Genomic DNA, 21,375 nt, shown 5'->3' on the forward strand with positions numbered 1-21,375 from the left:
TTCCCGCTCGTCGCCTAGCAACACTAACGCAAATCCGCAAACTGCGGTTGACACACGGAGGTGTACCCGCATTTTCCACGGGCCCATTGACTTCTATGGGCACGTCCGCATCGAATTTGCGGGCCGTAATAAGACATGTCCTGAGTTTCTGCGGCACGGATTTGCGGACATGCGGAGACCCGTGAAAACACGGATAGTGTGTATGGGCCCATAGAAATGAATGGGTCCGCAATTCTCCCGTGGATTTGCGGGGGAATTGCGGACGCAAAAACACGTTCGTGTGCATGGGGCCTTTGTGACTGTCAATGAGGCAGAGTCACACGCTGAGGAATTTAGTGAGTACAGTAACCGGAGTGGAGGTGAGGTCTGTACTTCAGAGTCCTGGAATATAAATGGCAGCTGCCATGCAGTGTACTGTAGGAAGTAACTTTTCACTTCAGTTTCATTGCGTATCACTCTCATGAAGCCATTGCAGCTGAGCATGTCTTGATGAATGTTCAGTCAGGTTTGAGGGCATGTTTGGACACGGCTGTCGGGTGTAGGGCACGACATGCCTACCTCACCCAGCAAAGCAGCATTTGATATTGTGAACTTTGTGCATAGTGTAAGGGCAAGGTACAGCGTATTATTGGAGTGCAGATAAGACTGTGAAAGTGCTTATTGATAGCATTCCTGAAATTGTGTACATTTTAAGAAGCGATATTCTGTCCATCATTCCTGTGGTGTATGCTAAGGGTATGTTCACACGCAGTGAGCAAAAACGTCTGAAAATACGGAGCTAAAAACAGCTCCTGATTTTAAGACGTTTTTTTAACAACTCGCGTTTTTCGCTGCGTTTTTTACGTCCGTTTTTCGAGCTGTTTTTCAATGGAGTCAATGAAAAACGCTTCCAAAAACGTCCCAAGTTGTGTCCTGCACTTCTTTTGACGAACCGTCATTTTACGCGCCGTATTTTGACAGGGACGCGTAAAATAAAGGCTCGTGGGAACAGAACATCGTAATTTCCATTGAAAGCAATGGGCAGATGTTTGTAGGCGTATTAGGGGCGTTTTTTCAGGCATAATTCGAGGCCGTAAAACGCCCGAATTACGTCTGAAACCACTGCGTGTGAACATACCCTAATAGATGGGAAGCCAAAGGAAGTAGCATCGCCCAGGTACAGGCGCCATTTTCCCTCTGCAAAGTTGAGGGGTTGACTCTGTTGATGGCACATATTAAGGGTATGTGCACACGGTAGCAGGCTTTTACGTCTGAAATGACAGACTGTTTTCAAGGAGAAAACAGCTGCCTCGTTTCAGCCGTAATTGCTCCTCCTCGCATTTTGCGAGGCTTCTCTGACAGCCGTAAATTTTGAGCTGTGCTTCATTGAGTTCAATGAAGAACGGCTCAAATTACGTCTGAAAGAAGTGTCCTGCATACAATGTATATAAGTGTCCTGCACTTCTTTTGACGAGGCTGTATTTTTACGCGTCGTCGTTTGACAGCTGTCAAACGACGACGTGTAAATGACAGGTTGTCTGCACAGTACGTCGGCAAACCCATTCAAATGAATGGGCAGATGTTTGCCGACGTATTGTAGCTTTATTTTCAGACGTAAAACGAGGCATAATACACCTCGTTTACGTCTGAAAATAGGTCGTGTGAACCCAGCCTAACACTACCAGCGCTTATGTAGTCTGACTTCTTGATTTCTCTATTGCCTAGCAAACACTACACTTCTGCTGTTTCCCTTTTCCCGCAGGGTATATTTACATGAGTCGTTTTTCTGCAATTTTTGTAAATGCGCCAAACCCACAAATTGGATGGAGCGGTTCTGCCGAGATTATGCAAATCAAACAAAAGCGGCTCATGTACACTACCGTCCAAAGGTTTAGGGTCACTTAGAAATGTCCTTATTTTTGAAAGAAAAGCACAGTTTTTTTTCAATGAAGATAACATTAAATTAATCAGAAATACACTCTATACATTGTTAATGTGGTAAATGACTATTCTAGCTGCAAACGTCTGGTTTTTAATGCAATATCTACATAGGTGTATAGAGGCCCATTTCCAGCAACCATCACTCCAGTGTTCTAATGGTACATTGTGTTTGCTAACTGTGTTAGAAGGCTAATGGATGATTAGAAAACACTTGAAAACCCTTGTGCAATTATGTTAGCACCGCTGTAAACAGTTTTGCTGTTTAGAGGAGCTATAAAACTGACCTTCCTTTGAGCTAGTTGAGAATCTGGAGCATTACATTTGTGGGTTCGATTAAACTCTCAAAATGGCTAGAAAAAGAGAGCTTTCATGTGAAACTCGACAGTCTATTCTTGTTCTTAGAAATGAAGGCTATTCCATGCGAGAAATTGCCAAGAAACTGAAGGTTTCCTACAACGGTGTGTACTACTCCCTTCAGAGGACAGCACACACAGGCTCTAACCGGAGTAGAAAGAGAAGTGGGAGGCCCCGCTGCACAACTGAGCAACAAGACAAGTACATTAGAGTCTCTAGTTTGAGAAATAGACGCCTCACAGGTCCTCAACTGGTAGCTTCATTAAATAGTACCCGCAAAACGCCAGTGTTAACCTCTACAGTGACTCCGGGATGCTGGCCTTCAGGGCAGAGTGGCAAAGAAAAAGCCATATCTGAGACTGGCTAATAAAAGGAAAAGATTAATATGGGCAAAAGCACACAGACATTGGACAGAGGAAGATTGGAAAAAAGTGTTATGGACAGACGAATCGAAGTTTGAGGTGTTTGGATCACACAGAAGAACATTTGTGAGACGCAGAACAACTGAAAAGATGCTGGAAGAGTGCCTGACGCCATCTGTCAAGCATGGTGGAGGTAATGTGATGATCTGGGGTTGCTTTGGTGCTGGTAAAGTGGGGGATTTGTACAAGGTAAAAGGGATTTTGAATAAGGAAGGCTATCACTCCATTTTGCAACGCCATGCCATACCCTGTGGACAGCGCTTGATTGGAGCCAATTTCATCCTACAACAGGACAATGACCCAAAGCACACCTCCAAATTATGCAAGAACTATTTAGGGAAGAAGCAGGCAGCTGGTATTCTATCTGTAATGGAGTGGCCAGCGCAGTCACCAGATCTCAACCCCATAGAGCTGTTGTGGGAGCATCTTGACCGTATGGTACGCAAGAAGTGCCCATCAAGCCAATCCAACTTGTGGGAGGGGCTTCTGGAAGCATGGGGTGACATTTCTCCCGATTACCTCAGCAAATTAACAGCTAGAATGCCAAAGGTCTGCAATGCTGTAATTGCTGCAAATGGAGCATTCTTTGACAAAAGCAAAGTTTGAAGGAGAAAATTATTATTTCAAATAAAAATCATTATTTCTAACCTTGTCAATGTCTTGACTATATTTTCTAGTCATTTTGCAACTCATTTGATAAATATAAGTGTGAGTTTTCATGGAAAACACAAAATTGTCTGGGTGACGCCAAACTTTTGAACGGTAGTGTAAATATACCCATCATTTTAATGATCTTCCAGGATTTAATGACTGGGAGATGTATCATCTAGGGATCAGTGACACTTGCTGTGTGTGGCCAACTTTGCTAGCGGTGACTGCTTATAACTGTATGAAATTACTTCTATTTTGCGTACACCACTGTATGATATGTTCTGATTTACCTACCCAGCGTTATGTGCGTACTTGTTGTAGAAGCTGAAGTGGCTACGTTATCTTCATTGTGTGTGTCAACCACGTAAAAGACTTCATGAACCAGCATAGGAATGTTGGTGGTGGTTTATGGTCCACCATTGCATGAGAAATTGATAAAGACCGCATTTGACATTTGTTTTCGTTTATAACCATCACTGGCGCTCGATTGACATAATAGGGTTCGTCGGGTTTTGTCATTTTGACAGGGAGAATAAAGCTGCATTCACAGATGTGAACCCAGCCTAAGGTTACGTTCACACGAACGTGGCCAACCTCAGACGTGAAAAACTGCAGTTTTTCACGTCCGAGGTGCACCTGTGCGGGACGCGTTATCACGCATCCCCCATAGACTAAAGTCTATGGAGGGATGTGTGAAGCGCATAGGACATGTCCTATTTTTTCACGGACCCTTCACACACTCCGTTGAAACAACGGCCGTGTGAACAGCCCCATTAAAGTACGCCATTGTTTTAACGGCCGCCACATGGACATGATACACGCTTGTCTGAGCCCTATGACACGTGTTGCTCTACTTTTTTTGCCTCTCATTGCTGATTTCCACTTGTTTTGTTTGTATAAAAAACAAGTTGTTTTGGTTAAACTGGTTTTGTCTTCTGTAGGCCAGTAAGGCTATGTTCACACGGAGAATTTTGGGGGAGGAATATCTGCCTCAAAATTCCGTTTGGAACTTTGAGGCAGATTTTGCTCTCCCTGCACGCCGATTATCGCGGCGATTTTTCGCGCCGTTTTTCGCCCGCGGCCATTGAGCGCCACGGGCATAAAACAGCGTGAAATACGCTTTCTCTGCCTCCCATTGAAGTCAATGGGAGGTCAGAGGCGGAAGCGCCCGAAGATAGGGCATGTCGCTTCTTTTTCCCGCGAGGCAGTTTTACTGCTCGTGGGAAAAAGACGCCGACGCCTCCCATTGAAATCAATGGGAGGCGTTCTCGGGCCGTTTTTGCCGAGTTTTGCGACGCGGTTTCCGCGTCAAAAAACTCGGCAAAATACTCTGTGTGAACATAGCCTAAAAGACTAGAGTTTATTTTATTTCTTTAGCTTCAACATATTCCACAGTGCTGTACAGATATTATCGTCACTCATGTCAGTCCCATGAGCTCACAATCTAAATTGCCACATCGGTTAAAGTGACTTGCTTTGAAATTGGCCTATCAGTATGTTTTTGATGTCTGGGAGGAAATCCACGCAAACACGGGTAGAACATACAAACTCCATTCAGATGTGGTCCTTGGTCAGGTTTAAACCCAGGACCCCAAGTTCTACAAGACAACTGTGCTAACCACCGAGCCACCTCTTCTATCCAGATTATCAATGGCTATAGATAAGTAATACAATAGGTTTATTGTCCTCTTATTCTTCATATATGGCAAATATATAATTTTTTAGTGTTTGTATCTAGCATCGTGGTACAATGGTCTACCAAATTGTTTCTCCCTGTATAGAGCCAGCATGTGGTGCTTTTCTGTTTACATTCAGAGTTTGACAGCTGTTGCGCGAATCACGGTGTTCGCACGGAAGTGCTTCTGTGTGACATGCGTGATTTTCACGCACCCATTGACTTGATGGGTGCATGATGCGCAAAAAACGCCAAAATATACATGTCGTGAGTTTTACACAGCGGACTCACCCTATGCAAAACTCACGGACTGTCTGCACTGCACCATAGACTTGTATAGGTCCGTGCGACCCGCATGAAAAGCACGCGCGTCGCACGGACGAAAATCATGCTCGTGTAAATGAGGCCTAAGGGTCAAACATTACATTAGGATGCAATTCCGTTCTGTTAAAAAAAAAAAAGAAGTCCTAAAAGTATCAAGTCCAAGCTTTTCCTGGCCTTGATGTAGCCACTAGTTATAGTATACGCCTTGTAGTGTAAAGTTAATCCACCAATGTAATGTCTATGGATCCGGCTGCGTCAGGAGGGGTGTTCAGGTGAAGAAGTCTGAAGTTTGTTTTTGACCCTACAGAGGTGGTATGTTTGTCTGGGTAAGAAAACCACCGTTGACTGTAGTGTTTCCTCCATGTCACATGGAAAGCTACGGCTCTGTTCACATTTGTATTGTGGCTTCCATTCATAGCAGAAGCCACAATGCTATGGAGGATCAATCGTACGGTGGATAAAACTGGTGCCTGACGGACCCCATTGACTTAAATGGGGTCCGTCTGGTTTTGGCATGGTGTCTGTCGTTTTGCCGGGAAAAAAAAATAGCTCTACGTGCAGCGTTATTTTTTCTGTTAGATCTAATGGAATTTGTGACAGCTTTGTACTGAGCCTCCGAAGCAAATTTGAACAGAGCCTAAAGCAGCTACTACTGTGAGAGCAGCACCTGAAAATTCCTCATATTTTAGCCTCTTGGAAGAGCACTGTGTCCTAATAATATTGTCAAGTTTGTAATCTAAGGCTATGTTCACACGGGATATTTTGCCGAGTTTTTTGACGCGGAAACCGCGTCGCAAAACTCGGCAAAAACGGCCCAAGAACGCCTCCTATTGATTTCAATGGGAGGCGTCGGCGTCTTTTTCCCGCGAGCAGTAAAACTGCCTCGCGGGAAAAAGAAGCGACATTCCCTATCTTCGGGCGCTTCCGCCTCTGACCTCCCATTGACTTCAATGGGAGGCAGGAGAAAGCGTATTTCTCGCTGTTTTATGCCCGCGGGCGAAAAACGGCGCGAAAATCACCGCGAAAATCGGCGTGCAGGGAGAGGAATATCTGCCTCAAAGTTCCAAACTGAATTTTGAGGCAGATATTCCTCCCCCAAAATACTCCGTGTGAACATAGCCTAAGTGTCATTTATTAAAGATGATATGTCTCTTTTACCAAATACTTGTATACACCATAGAAAAAACAATTCTGGAACATATTTTCTTAGAACTCTGCCTTGTGCCGTTCCTTTGTTATTCCTCCTAGAAATGAATGAATAAATTGAAAACTGGGTGTTACCATTTACCTTGTTAACGGCTGTGTCCTTACACAGTCTCACTCTATCAGCACTGATTGGACTGTGTACGGACACACCCCCAACTGGTAATACCCAGTTGTCAATTTATTCATCAATTTCTAGTAGGAACAAAAGAGGAGCGACACAATGTAGAGTTCTAAGAAAATATGTTCCAGAATTTTTATTTAATTGGGAATACAATTATTTACTAAAATGGACCTGTTAGGAGAGGAGACTCCTCTCTTTAAGTGGGTAGTGAGGATGTACTGCCTGGACAGTCAAAATAATTTTAGCAAGATAGAGAGGTCTGAGGGCAGTGTGGCTGAGAAAGTTATCGGGTTTATTGTAAGTTAAATAATGCTAATATTGTTTTGTTATGAATATGTTGCAGAAACCCTGGTCGCAATGGGAGAAATAGAAGGCACGTATCGCGTGCTGCAGACACCAGGTGCCCGTCTAGGTACCCAAAGAACTACTGGAATTAGTACACTAGAGCCAGGGCAGACCCTCACCATGGCTCTGTCTTCACCTACCAAGGCCACAAGTCAGGATTTGTGCTCCTCTGTATTACTTCTGGATGGTACTGTGCTTCTCATCGAAATAGGGGTATGTTTTTCTATAATACAAATTTTATAATGTATTCATGTGTCATATTCTTCAAAATAATAAATAGAAGCAATCAATGTCATGCCTGTCCGTGTGCCCTGTGGGCATTTTCTGACTGACCGCATGTTTTGCTTTTGTAGAGGTGTAGTCGCCAAAGGTTATTTACACAATTCTATATGTTAAGAAATATGCATTCTTGCATTGCACTGGTACATCGCCATCCCCTTAATCCAGCCAAATTTTGCCCTTCGAATCCCCAGTATTCAAACGTTGCAACATCCCATCCAAATTTAAACATGTGTGGGGAGCATAGTATGCTTTCTCTTTGACCAAATATTCACCATCTCGCCTACGCTTCGCTCTCTTTAAGGCCCTCTTCACACTGAGTTTTTTGCAGGCAGAAAATTCTGCCTGGAAAAATCAGCTCCGGTTTTCTTTAAGTGGTTTTGGACCACACGCGTTTTTTTTAGCTATCTCTTCAACAGAAAGATGGAATAACCGCGAGTGTTTTTTGCCGTAAATCGCGGCAAAAAAACGCGTCTCCCATTGATTTCAAGATACGGCATGTAGCTTCTTTTTCCCGCGAGTGTTTTTATTTGCTCGCGGCAAAAAAAAACTCCTCCACCTCCCATTGAAATCAATAGGAGACCATTTCAGACGGTTTTGGCCACGGTTTCTGCGGCAAAAACCGCGGCATGAAAACTCTGTGTGAACAGGGCCTAAACATCCTTCACCCAGTAAGGCCTTATTCGCACGAACGTGTTATACGTCCGTGCTACGCGTGTGATTTTCACGCGCGTTGTACGGACCTATGTAAGTGAATGGGGCCGTTCAGACTGTCAGTGATTTTCACGCAGCGTAAAACTCACGACATGTCCTATACTTGCTCGTGTTTCGCGCAGCACGCACCCATTGAAGTCAATGGGTGCGTGCAAATCGCGCTCGGCACACGGAAGCACTTCCGGGTGCAGCGCGTGATTCGCGCAACAGGAGTAAAAAAGAATGAATGAAAAACAGAAAAGCACCTCGTGCTTTTCTGTTTGTAAACATAAAAACAGAGTGTCATAATGATTTCGTCTGCGCGAAAAGCACGCAGCCACGCATCATATGCTGATGCCACACAGACCTTTTGTGCACGCAAAAGGCAGCGTCTTTTGCACGTGCAAAACGGACACGTCCGTGTGAATAAGGCCTAACCCTCACCCAACACTATTCTAATATTATAACAATACGGAATGCTCACTTCACTTTATGAACTTTATTTAATTTGACTATCAATTTGCATGTATAAAACAATGGTTTTATTGCAGAAAACAGAGCCTATGTTATTCATGTTGTATCTGATGTCTAAGATCACGTGACTTTTTTGTATTTGACTGGACCTCTAGCGCTTCTCTTATCTGTATGACAATTGCAGGACGCCTCAGAAAAGACTTGTACCCTTATTATACCAGTAACATCTGATATAATGGGAGTGAGATATGGCCCATCATATGGAGTAGAACTTGTGCAGATTCTGTATTTCTATGTCAGCCAGTTATATTCCTAATCTCTCCTTACTGAGGCAGCAGCTAAGCTACAGCAGCCATTTTTAGCAGTTATGTGTTCAGACTTTTGTCAGGGTCACCGAGGCTTCTGGCTTCTTTTTCCCAAATCTCCTTTTATCCTCGGTGCCAGTCACCAAATGTTGATTCTGGGACCTACATAAGTAGCTGTATAGTGGGAGCTCTCCATTCACTAGTTTTAACCCTTCGTGAGCATATACCCATTATTGGAAAGGCCTCAAGAAGCACTTTTTAAGACCTACGATTATGGTGGCTACGCTAGATAGCTATATTAGTGAATACACCTGACATTTTAAGGAAATTATTGCCTGCTTAACCGCTTTCTCTGGTCTGTAGACTTACCGTAACGTTTTCATTTCAACGTTAGGTGCAAAGCGGCTGTCTGTAAAAACTGTCCCAGTAAGCTACATTTGTGGAGTCGGTGATGTTGTGTGTAATGAACATACTGATTTCTAACTGAGCTCTAACTTGTTAAGAAGATTCTTCAGAGCCAAGGAATCCACAGACGTGCTTGAATATAGGCTGAGCGTTCATTCGTAGTTTATATCATTCAAACGACACTCCCGGCTTGCTGATCTCTCCCGTCACACCTTCAGGAACGATTGCTGTGGTTAAACGAAAGTATCTTGTTGGTTAAAGTATTCCAATCCTAAGTGTTTATTGCATATTATGTGGATATGCCACGAACACATAATTTGGTAATATCCTTTTAGGGTATGTCCACTTGAGAATGCGCACCGCAGGTCAAATTCATGCACTTTGCTGCCGCTGTAATACTCTGTGGAACTTTCGGATTTTCCGTGCAGAAAATCCACACTGTTTGCACTGTGTGTGGGCATTTGCCAAGCAGCGGTCTTATGTACAATCCCGCAAGTTTCAGAAATGTCTGATTTATATATAGAAAGAATGAAGATCTTTACTTCTTTTTTTTTTTACTTTTAGATTGCCCATGAGAAAGGGTAAGGCCTCATGCACACGACCGTAGCCGGGTGCACGGCCGTGATTTTCGGGTCGGCCGGCTGCGGACTGTCAGCCGCGGGCCGCCCGCAAATCGCGGGACATGCACATGGCCGCTGCCATTGTTTTCAATGAGCCCGGACAGCAGAACAGGGCCGTAATAAGACATGCCCGTTCTTTCTGCGGTCCGGGCTCCCGGGCCGTGCAATGACCGCAAAAACTACGGTCGTGTGCATGGCCCCATAGAAAAGAATGGGGCCGCAATTCTCCCGTGGATTTTCGGGGGAATTGCGGCCGCAAAAACACGTTCGTGTGCATGGGGCCTTATACACATATTACAATATAAGCTTTTTTTTTTTTTTTTTTTTGCTTTTTTAAAATCGACCATATTGTTCGTTACTTTCATGCAACACAGAAAAAAATGTAACGCTTGATCAATAAGTGGTTTGTGTTATGTAGCAGTTTGTAAAGTAAGGCCTTATACACACGAACGTGTTTAACGTCCGTGATACGCGCGTGAAAATCACGCGCGTCGCAGGGACCTATGTTACTCAATAGGGCTGTTCAGACATTACATCATTTTCACGCAGCCTGTGTCCGCTGCGTAAAACTCGCGACATGTCCTATACTTGGGCGTTTTTTGCGCATCACGCACCCATTGAAGTCAATGGGTGCGTGAAAATCACGCGCAACACACGGCAGCACTTCCGTGTATCGCGCGTGATTCGCGCAACAGTAGATAAAGAAATTAAGGAAAAAATAAAAGCACTTCCTTCATTTATTTTTCTAAACATCAAAACCGCGTGTCATAAGGATGGCATAAGCGCGAAAATCACGCAGCCACGCAGCAAACACTTATGACACACGGAACTGCAACAATGGGACCGTTCACACGACCGTTGTTTCAACGGAGCATGTGAAGGATCCGTGAAAAAAATAGGACATGTACTATTTTTTTGCGCTTCACGCATCCGTCCATAGATTCTAGTCTATGAGGAATGCATGATAACGTGTCCCGCATTGGCACCTCGGTCGTGAAAAACTGCAGTTTTTCACGTCTGAGGTTGTTTACGTTCGTCTGAATGTAGCCTAAACGTGGCGGATTTGTTCTGTATTTTTTTGCAGCAAAATCCACGTGTTATGTGTGAGTGAAATCCACTGTGAATATCCGTAACAGAATGATGATTTGAAAATCCGTAGCGTGCTCTGATTTTTATGTTCAGCAGCATGTGGATGAGATTTCCACTTTCTTGAGTGTTCGGTTCTCATCCGCTTGGCTGTAACTCTAATCCTCTGTGAATCTTCTGTGAGCAAGTCCACACAAAAAATCTCCAGCATTTTCATCCTGTGTGCAGGGGGCCTAATATCGATTGACATTACGTCTTTGTCCGTCTTTACTTTAGCAAAAAATGTGTATATACGTGACTATATCATTAGTGTATTAGCATTTTATTTTGCTAAATAATTTGGTGAAGCAGAAGGCTGGGTTCCCATGCTGTGAACTTTGTCTGTAGTCGATCCCTGTGAAAATATGCACTAAAATTGGCAGTAATTTCGCATGTGTTTTAAAGGTTTTTAGCTTTAGAAACAAATCTAATCGCAGCTGCCTATAGACATATACTCCCCTTTTAACACCCTGCTGCTTCAGTGCTGATGGTCCCCCGACCGTTTAATTGTTGTAGTGACTGCTGCAGCAGTGATGTTGGTACAGTGAAGGAAATAAGTATTTGATCCCTTGCTGATTTTGTAAGTTTGCCCACTGTCAAAGACATGAACAGTCTAGAATTTTTAGGCTAGGTTAATTTTACCAGTGAGAGATAGATTATATATATATATATATAAAAAAAAAAAAGAAAATCACATACTCAAAATTATATATATTTATTTGCATTGTGCACAGAGAAATAAGTATTTGATCCCCTACCAACCATTAAGAGTTCAGCCTCCTCCAGACCAGTTACACGCTCCAAATCAACTTGGTGCCTGCATTAAAGACAGCTGTCTTACATGGTCACCTGTATAAAAGACTCCTCCTGTCCACAGACTCAATTAATCAGTCTGACTCTAACCTCTACAACATGGGCAAGACCAAAGAGCTTTCTAAGGATGTCAGGGACAAGATCATAGACCTGCACAAGGCTGGAATGGGCTACAAAACCATAAGTAAGACGCTGGGTGAGAAGGAGACAACTGTTGGTGCAATAGTAAGAAAATGGAAGACATACAAATGACTGTCAATCGACATCGATCTGGGGCTCCATGCAAAATCTCACCTCGTGGGATATCCTTGATCCTGAGGAAGGTGAGAGCTCAGCCAAAAACTACACGGGGGGAACTTGTTAATGATCTCAAGGCAGCTGGGACCACAGTCACCAAGAAAACCATTGGTAACACATTACGCCGTAATGGATTAAAATCCTGCAGTGCCCGCAAGGTCCACCTGCTCAAGAAGGCACATGTTCAGGCCCGTCTGAAGTTTGCAAATGAACATCTGGATGATTCTGAGAGTGATTGGGAGAAGTGCTGTGGTCAGATGAGACTAAAATTGAGCTCTTTGACATTAACTCAACTCGCCGTGTTTGGAGGAAGAGAAATGCTGCCTATGACCCAAAGAACACCGTCCCCACTGTCGAGCATGGAGGTGGAAACATTATGTTTTGGGGGTGTTTCTCTGCTAAGGGCACAGGACTACTTCACCGCATCAATGGGAGAATGGATGGAGCCATGTACCGTCAAATCCTGAGTGACAACCTCCTTCCCTCCACCAGGACGTTAAAAATGGCTCGTGGCTGGGTCTTCCAGCACGACAATGACCCAAAACATACAGCCAAGGCAACAAAGGAGTGGCTCAAAAAGAAGCACCTTAAGGTCATGGAGTGGCCTAGCCAGTCTCCAGACCTTAATCCCATCGAAAACTTATGGAGGGAGCTGAAGATCCGAGTTGCCAAGCGACAGCCTCGAAATCTTAATGATTTACAGATGATCTGCAAAGAGGAGTGGGCCAAAATTCCATCTAACATGTGTGCAAACCTCATCATCAACTACAAAAAACGTCTGACTGCTGTGCTTCGCAACAAGGGTTTTGCCACCAAGTATTAAGTCTTGTTTGCCAAAGGGATCAAATACTTATTTCTCTGCACAATGCAAATAAATATATATAATTTTGACAATGTGATTTTCTGTTTTTTAAAAAAAATATAATCTATCTCTCACTGGTAAAATTAACCTAGCCTAAAAATTCTAGACTGTTCATGTCTTTGACAGTGGGCAAACTTACAAAATCGGCAAGGGATCAAATACTTATTTCCTTCACTGTATATGCAGCATGCATTTTTTTCTTTAGCGTAATCTAAAGTTTAACGAGCGATTTTCAAGAGATTTCCATGCAATTTTCATATTCTAGAGGAAAAAAAGTATCGTGACTGCAAAAATAAAAAAGTATCAGCAAAAATAAAAAAAAAATCTCATCCACACCCTACCTAAAAGCTCCGTGCAGAACTTTACCTATGTTGTTGATTCTTGAACCGCAGCATGTCCATTTTTGCTGCGGAATGGCTGCATATTTGTTGTGGAAATTCCCTATAGAGTTCAATGGGGAAGTAAAATACTGCATAAAAACGATTGCGATTTTTGCTGTGGAAAACCTGTGAATACGCAGTAAAAATGTCACTTTACAAAAAAAAAAGCATAATACTCGCTGCCCCTAGCGTTCCTCTAAAAACAAAGCATGATACTCACTGCTCCTAGTGGTCCTCTAGCAACGCATCACTCCTCTTCCGTCTGGTGTCCGTGCTGGTGGCCTCCTGGGATGACCTTTCATCTCGTGACCGCTGCATCAAATCACAGACTGCCACGGTAACATGGGAGAAAACGTCATCCCAAGAAGCTGGCAACACTGACACCAGCTCCGGGAGGAGTGACGTGTAGTTTTGGGAGACCCGGGGAGGTGAGTATTGACTATTTTTTTTTTTTCTCCCCTCCACTGGTGTCCGCAGCAGCGATTACAGACTAAAGGCCGTGCTAAATTAAATCCCCTGCGTTATAGGAGTCGGATTTACTGCAGAGTTTTCCGCAGCAATCCGACCCATGTTCAGAGGGCCCTATACCGTATGGAATCCACATTGAAAATCTGTAACACATACGCCACATGTGAATTCCAGATAAATGTGCAGCAGCACCACCTGTTTTTCATCTTATAAGTAAAATTTTGATCTACACAACTTTTGCTTTTGAAAATTTTGATCTAACAATTCCCACTGTTTTACTAATAAATTGTATGGTGGCCAAATGTGTTTTAATAGTCTCAGAAAGATTGGAACTGTACATATGGTACGAATATAATAAAGCATAAAGTCAAAGTATTTAGAAGGACTTAGTTTTCCGTTCTTTAAGAGCTATATAGCAGTTGTTGTCGGTATTATCCTTCTGTAATTGGTTGCCATATTGGTTGGATGGCTGCAGTTGGCATGTAAATGGCACAGTCAGGACCCCTGTGTAATCCTGTGCTGGACTGCATGTAATGACAATAAGCATCTGCCATCCTCAGGCCAGCTTTGTTTTCAATGGGAAGCAGATGGACTGTGGATAAGCTCTTCTAACAAGCTTTACTCTTTTTACCTCTGTATGTGTACAAATCCCTCTTCAGTAGTCGTGCCTGGACATCCATTTTTTCGAATACAGTAAGAGAAGAATGCCCGTACCATTTGCTTAAGAAGCTACTTGTTAATTATATAGCTTTTAATATAATTTGACTCCTTGTATGAAAATGGCCTATTAGGTTAGAGATCTGTTCTCAGAGGGAGATTTAACTTATTATAGTGTAGCAGAGATGTGTGTGTGTGTGTGTGTATCACACAGAGGAGTCCCTTTGGCTCTATACTACAGAAGTTGTGTTGTAGAGATTTTACCTCCGTAAGGCCACTTCACTTCAAGTTTGTGCCCTACGTTTATCGTGCACATCGAGAAAGCTTACGATGTACACGATAAATGTGTTCATAGGGCTCCATTAGCCAGAAGGAGACCAAAAGAGTGGTATTTTGGTCTCCGTCGACCTTGTGTATGTTAGTATACATTTTTTTTTTTTTTAAGAATGTGTTGTAGACTACAAAATATTTATACCACACGTTATATGTCTTTTTTTAACATGTGAGCCTATGGGTGACGGATGCCGCTGTATGGCATTCGTCACCGGTATATGTTAAACAAATGCATCGGGAAGTTCCCAACATCACTGACCATATATGGACTGTTATGTCAGGAGCTACCCAATGCCGGAGTTCCTGGGCAGATCATCGAAGCACTCTGCCCGCGGACCTTGGCCCTGTATACGGACCTTGATGTTAAGGGCTACCCCAGGACCAGTGTCCCCAGCCAGAGTGCTTTCCACGTTCTGACTCATGTCATAACTGTCCATATATGTCCTTATATTATGGTGAGCTCAGACATGGCAAATTTTTTCTGCCTTGGATTTTGTTGCAAATCGACAATTTATTGCATGCAGATTTTGCTATGGATTAATTTCACTCTGCGTTGCAAAGTGTAACCTCTATGGCAAATACAAAATATAATAGGCGTGCCTTCACCTCTGCTGCGGAGATGCGGTTTTAAAAATTCCATTCACATTCATTGTACTGTACTGCGTTGCAGATTTTCTGTGCAAAATCTGCAGATATCATCCACAGCAAATACATCTACACGTGGCCTTACCGCTCTGTACACTCAGAGTTACAGCAGTGTGTTTTCCTAAGAGGCTGAAATATCATAAGATTTTTATATTGCGCCTGACTGTGGCTGCTGGAGGTTTATGAGGAGAAGCTTCTTCTCTAGACTAATTGACCGTTCAAGAGGCTTTTTCTGTTCAAATGGGCTGACCCATCGCATTACCTGCTAATTTCCTTATATGCAAATCAGTTACTCCAATGGTGAAACTTTTCTTGACACAGACATCTCTATTACCTGTACTTCATGACAGGTGCACTTTAAATAATCACAAATATTAATGAGACTTAACATCACGCACACTGACAGGCAGGGCCGCCATGATGAATTTCTGGGCCCCATACAACCAAGATGTCTGGACCCCCACCTCCATTACCGGGGTTTGGGCAACGGAAAGTGTGGCCCTCATGTTTGTACGTTATATGCACTGATTTTGGTGCTGATGTCAATTACAGTGAGTGAAACCATGGAGCAGGCAGTGACCGGTTAATGCTCTGGATTTTGATCTATTCAGCCAAAATGTATCCCACTGTATGGTATAGGATGGAATAGCAAAGTCTACTACGCTATTCCATTCTTCCGCAGCGTTTACAGTAGCAGCAAAGTGGGTGAGATTTAGTAAATCTTATGCTCACTCTGTGGAAAAAGACCTGCAGCGTAAACATTAATAAATTGACCTGCGGTGCGGAATTTAAATCCATGTCAATTTATGCTGCGTTTTCATTGATATTCTGTTGCGGGTTTTCCTTATTGAAATCAATGCGGATGCAAAACCCACAACGAAAACCATGTGTTGCGACTTTTGCGATGTATTCGCAGTGTTTTAAGCTGCAAAAATCGCAACACCAAATAAAAAAAACGTTCCCAGAACGCGCGCCTTCTTCGTGCGTTCCGGCCTTCTCAGATGACCTCGTATCGTCATTCCAGGTCGGCTGCAGCCAATCACATGCTACAGCGTCACATGGCCTGAAACGTCATCCAGGGAGTCTAGAGCGGATGTCAGAGGAGGGAGGGGGTAAGTATTTGCGCTTGATTATGCAATGTGGTACGATTTTTCCGCCAAAGTCCTGCGGGTTTCAGGTCAGATGCGCTGCAGGGTTTTTACGCAGCGTATCTGTCCCGTGTGCCTTATGTGCAGATTTTACTCACGGAATTACCTTCAGTTTTTGCTGTGGATTTTGTGCACCAAATTCCTCAATGTGTGCATGTGGCCTTACAGATTTTGCTAGGTATTTACAGCAAATTAACCCTTTACATTGTAAAAGATGGAATACGTTACAATTCTGCAGCATAAGGGTATGTTCACACGGCCTATTTTCAGCCGTAAACGCCCGAAAAACTGACGAAAAATCGGAAGCAGAACGCCTCCAAACATCTGCCCATTGATTTTCAATGGGAAAAACTGTGTTCTGTTCCGACGGGCGTTTTTTTTACGCGGCCGTTTTGAAAAACGGACGCGAAAAAGAAGTGCAGGTCGCTTCTTGGGACGTTTTTGGAGAGGTTTTTAATTGACTCTATAGAAAACCGCTCCAAAAATGGCCGTGAAAAACGCGAGTGGCTTAAAAACCGTCTGAAAATTAGAAGCTGTTTCCCTTGAAAACGGCTCCGTATTTTCAGACGGTTTGGAGTTTGCGTGTGAACATACCGTAATAGGCGTGCAGCGGATTTAAAAATCTGCAGCAGAGCCTAAATTCCATGCAGAATTTTCTTCTGCAGTATGTGCATGGAGTTTTGAAAACCCCATTCACATGAGTTAGGGCTTATTCAGAAGAACGTGTTAATCTCCGTGTGAAGGAAGGTTTTTTTTTTAACCGCCGTCACACAGCTGCATGTATTTCTATGGGGCTATTCACACGGCTGTTGTTTTAAAGGACCGTGTGAAAGGCCTGTAAAAAAATAGGACGTCCTATTTTTAGCCATTTTCACGGATCCCTCAATAGACTCAAGTCTATGAGGGATCTGTGAAAACGGGTCCCGCACAAGTGCAAATCGGCCATCTGAATAAGGCCTTAGCCTAGTTCGACAGTGTGGTCAGATCCCATTTTTTTTTTTGCCCCAATTTTTGCAAAATTGCGGTAAAAATTTGATTTTACCGCTCTATGACAATATAGCATAAATTGAGAAAAAAAGAGTCCTAGAGCTATATGTAAAGTACAAAAGATAAATTTTATTACATATAATTGACATATCGAACAATTAATAAAAAACATGGCGAGGTTTCTAAAAAAGAAGAAGTTGCATGTGGGTCACTCAAAAGGAATATATAACCATGGGGATATGAGCATAATTGGATATAAATAGCACAGAAGCATACAAATATGCAGTATGATAGTGACTAGTGAATAATTACAGAAAAAGCTGCTATCTATTAACTTTGAATCTCACATTACTGTGACTGTATCATTCCAAAAAAAGGGGGATCCAATAAAGGAAACCCCTTACTCAAATGACAATATAGCCTAACAGCACTATTTTTTCATATTTTGTATCCTTTCTTTAATGCAATTTTCGTAACCGCGTCACAAATCACGCGGTTTTGCTGTGATTTTTATATAATTGCAGCAAAACTGCGCCATTTTTGCCGCAATTACAAAAATTGGGCTAAAAAAAATGCTAGGGAAACGAAAAAAATAACATTTTAGCATACTATACTTTATATATTCTTCAAGTAGGGTCAGGAGGGATGTGAAGCAGGATGGAGAGGAGGGTGGACACTCACCAGCCTGCAGGTCCAGTCGGCTGTGTAGAGAAGGACGTGTCTGGTGGGCGGCTCTCTCCACTCGCAGCTTCTGTTTACGCGCTGCATCTTCCCCTTTGGTAAGTCCTCTCAGGGCCCCAGCGTTAGTTACTTCAGAGTAAGGAGCGGGCCCTATTACATTGCAGGGTCCGTTCCTTTTTCTAAGTAACTAACTCTGGGGCCCTCATTAAAATGTGTAAAGCAGCTGAAAAGCGGATGGGCCCCTTTTTTTTTATCATTGTAGTCGGGCCCTTGATGGGAGTACCAGTAGTACTGCCCTGATGGCGGCCCAGCTGACAGGAACATACTCAGTATTCTCAGAAGAGTCATCTAACTATGATCACAATATCAGTGGAAGAAAAATATCTGTCCACATCGTCACTTAACCACTTAACAGGGTTAACAGATTTATAATTTCTCTCTTAAAAAAAAAAAAAGGCATGAACTGCTGTTAATAGCTGCTTTTAAAGTAATTTTCAGTGTTTCTAGCACTTAAAAATACATTTCTAATCTTTTTTTTTACTTCCCTATGTCCTCCTTGATGCTGCTGCTAAACTATGCTGATGGAGGTGGGCTCTGAGCAGAATCAATCTGCTTCCCCCGTCTGGCATTTGACAATATAGTCCCTTCTTTTCCCTGCAGATAGTTAACATGGGATCCGGAGCACTGACAATTTTATACTGCGTGCCACAGTATGCACTTCCTTAGAAATTCATGAAATAAAACAATAAAGACTGAGTAGGCATGTTCAGGGTTCATATTAGCTGTGAGACTATAGATCTTTACAACCCTAACAAGCTAAGGAGTTTCCTCAGCTTTACTGCCATGCTACTGCAGAGGCTCTGCTCCTTCCCTGACCAGCAGGGCTCATTAGGCGGATGTGCACGTTGTTTACTTCCAGTGGATTCAATTCTGTCCATGGTCATGTGATGTGGGGATCATTAGAAGACATAGCTGTGATGCAAATACTCTAATGAGCCGTGACCCTTTTTTAACTAGGTTGAGCAGACATACGTTTAGGGTCCATTCACGCGTTGAGGTGCGATTAGAACCATATAGAAAAACTGCACCCAAAAACCCACATAAATTTTTACCGCCATTTGGTGCGTTTTTCTAATGTGGTTGCGCTTTTTATCGTAACCGCATTGAAAAAGTGAATGGACCCGTATAATGTGTAAGAATATCTCTTGGTCTCAAGTGCCTGGCATAAAATGACTCTGCATCGTACTTTTATTCCGGTAAGAACAGCCGAATGCTATGCTCTAATCCCTCTTACAGGGTCTTGAGAGGGGCCAGACCAGTACAACTGCCCTTTCTCACTACTTCCTTCCAGAGTCCTGTATTGCCATGCTTGTGAATTTTCTAAGGATTGTTATGTTACTGAAGCCTCTTTTCTGATCTTCGTCTGATCTGTCCCTGCCTGTTGTATGAGTCAGAAGGGAGGCAACAAACGCCCACATTGGGTTAGGAGAAAAGACTTGAGGCATAATGCACGGATCATACAGTTAGCAGTCTTGGATAGCTGCCCTGCCCACATAAGACTTGTGCCAGCACCATACAGGGACATTTTACTTTTTGTGCTGCCGACAAGCAACTATTCCATGACCGCATAAAAGATGCGATCAGCGATCGAGCCCTTGCTCGTTTGTTGGCTAATAACTGCGCCCAATCATTGGAGCGTGTATAATGAGAAACAATAGATTGCATTAAAGTAAACCTAGAGAAGACTAAAGGCCCTTTTACACGGGACAATGATCGGGCAAACTAGCGTTCATAGGAACGCTCGTTCCTGATCATTGCCCTGTGTAAACCTGTGAATTGACAATATGATAAAGAAATACATCAATATATTAATATTGAATGGTCTTACAATGAGATGGAGCTTTAGCTACATCATTTGGACTCATTGGGGGGGATTCCAAGTGGAATACTTGTTGCGGTAGTGGCTACCGGGTCAAAAAATCATCAGTGCACCCTGCAAAACCACTACCTATTTTATTAAAGAGGAAACAAGGTTCACTGCTTACCCAAAGTAGGAAAAAAGGAAGTTCCTCAGCACATCCATAAAATATAAAAAGAGCTTTATCTGTTCATCTTAAAAATCCACGGAGGGCACAGGTTATGCGTGTTACAGTTTACGCGTTTTGAACAAGACTGTTCTCACTGCTTACCTCCTGGTTCCACATGTCCGTTTCGCAGGCATCAGGACTGATGCCAGTTTCCAGTTTGAGGACACTTAAGAAGGTCATCCAATATATCAGCTTCTTGGACCCCTTTGTTTGTGTATGATACGGGTGCTGGATATTTTGGTTAACTGCAGTGAAAAATGTTTTTTTCTTTTTCAGGGTGATAAGTTAGAAACGTATAGATTTAAGGTGTGCTTGGATGTTAAATAGCTGTTTTTTTTTATATCTGTGTATTCGCTAGTCTGCTTATTGCGCACGGTAAATATTTTGCCGCAGTTGTGAACTGTGCTCTGGAGCTGCACCAGGAAACTTCTGTGATTTCACTAGCTGCTTGATCGCTTCCTGTGAGGACGAAATTAGTCTTGAGGGTGAAGGGAGGGCGGAGATGCACACCCAGATAGCAGACGGAAGATGTAATGTGGTTGTCTGGCAGGGAATGAGTGTCCTGGGATAACTTCAGGATTTTGATGGTTCTGGTAGTCTTTGTATTTTTTCTCACACATGGAATGTTCAGGGTTTGGTTTACCGTTACTGACATCTTGTAATGCTATTGAAGTAATGGGTGCAGCCTAGCTGCAGGAGGATCATCTGCACCCACAGAACGTCTGGTCAGAGGAACGTTTTCATTAATGGAATTGTTCCCATTACCAGCTGCAGCGATCTGAAAATAGAAAAGGCCAGGGCAATTCCAAACTTCTTGTGTTTGCCGGGAGTTCTCCTCTGCAAATTATAGCCTCCCATTTTCAGACTCTAGACCTGTAGAACCCGGTCAGGAGTACTGTAAGACACCTTTCTCTCAGCCATTCCCATTGCCCTGCGCTGCTGCCCCATGAGTCCTCCTAATGCATCAGTACTGTCTGTTCCCTGCACTTGAAGTGGTTAGGAGAGGGAGCACATACATGGGGGCTTACCCAGACCCCCTGTATTTGTGTCTTGTACTGGAGCATGGGACTAGTACTGTTTATAGCGGTGCCACTTTTA

The 21,375-nt window shown here is 43.2% G+C and overlaps 1 protein-coding gene across 3 annotated transcripts in view; it reads left to right on the forward strand.

Annotated features, from left to right (window-relative positions):
* Positions 1-21,375, forward strand: part of FARP2 (FERM, ARH/RhoGEF and pleckstrin domain protein 2) — a 117,573-nt gene that overhangs the window by 15,441 nt on the left and 80,757 nt on the right. For all 3 annotated transcript variants that reach the window (XM_075861373.1, XM_075861374.1, XM_075861375.1), the window contains exon 2: positions 7,017-7,231. In XM_075861373.1, coding sequence (XP_075717488.1) covers positions 7,031-7,231 — 201 coding nt within the window. In that variant the 5' untranslated portion in view covers positions 7,017-7,030. The remainder of the gene's footprint in view (positions 1-7,016; positions 7,232-21,375) is intronic.

This window comes from Rhinoderma darwinii, chromosome 4 (assembly GCF_050947455.1).
Source record: "Rhinoderma darwinii isolate aRhiDar2 chromosome 4, aRhiDar2.hap1, whole genome shotgun sequence".
NCBI classification, from domain to species: domain Eukaryota; kingdom Metazoa; phylum Chordata; class Amphibia; order Anura; family Rhinodermatidae; genus Rhinoderma; species Rhinoderma darwinii.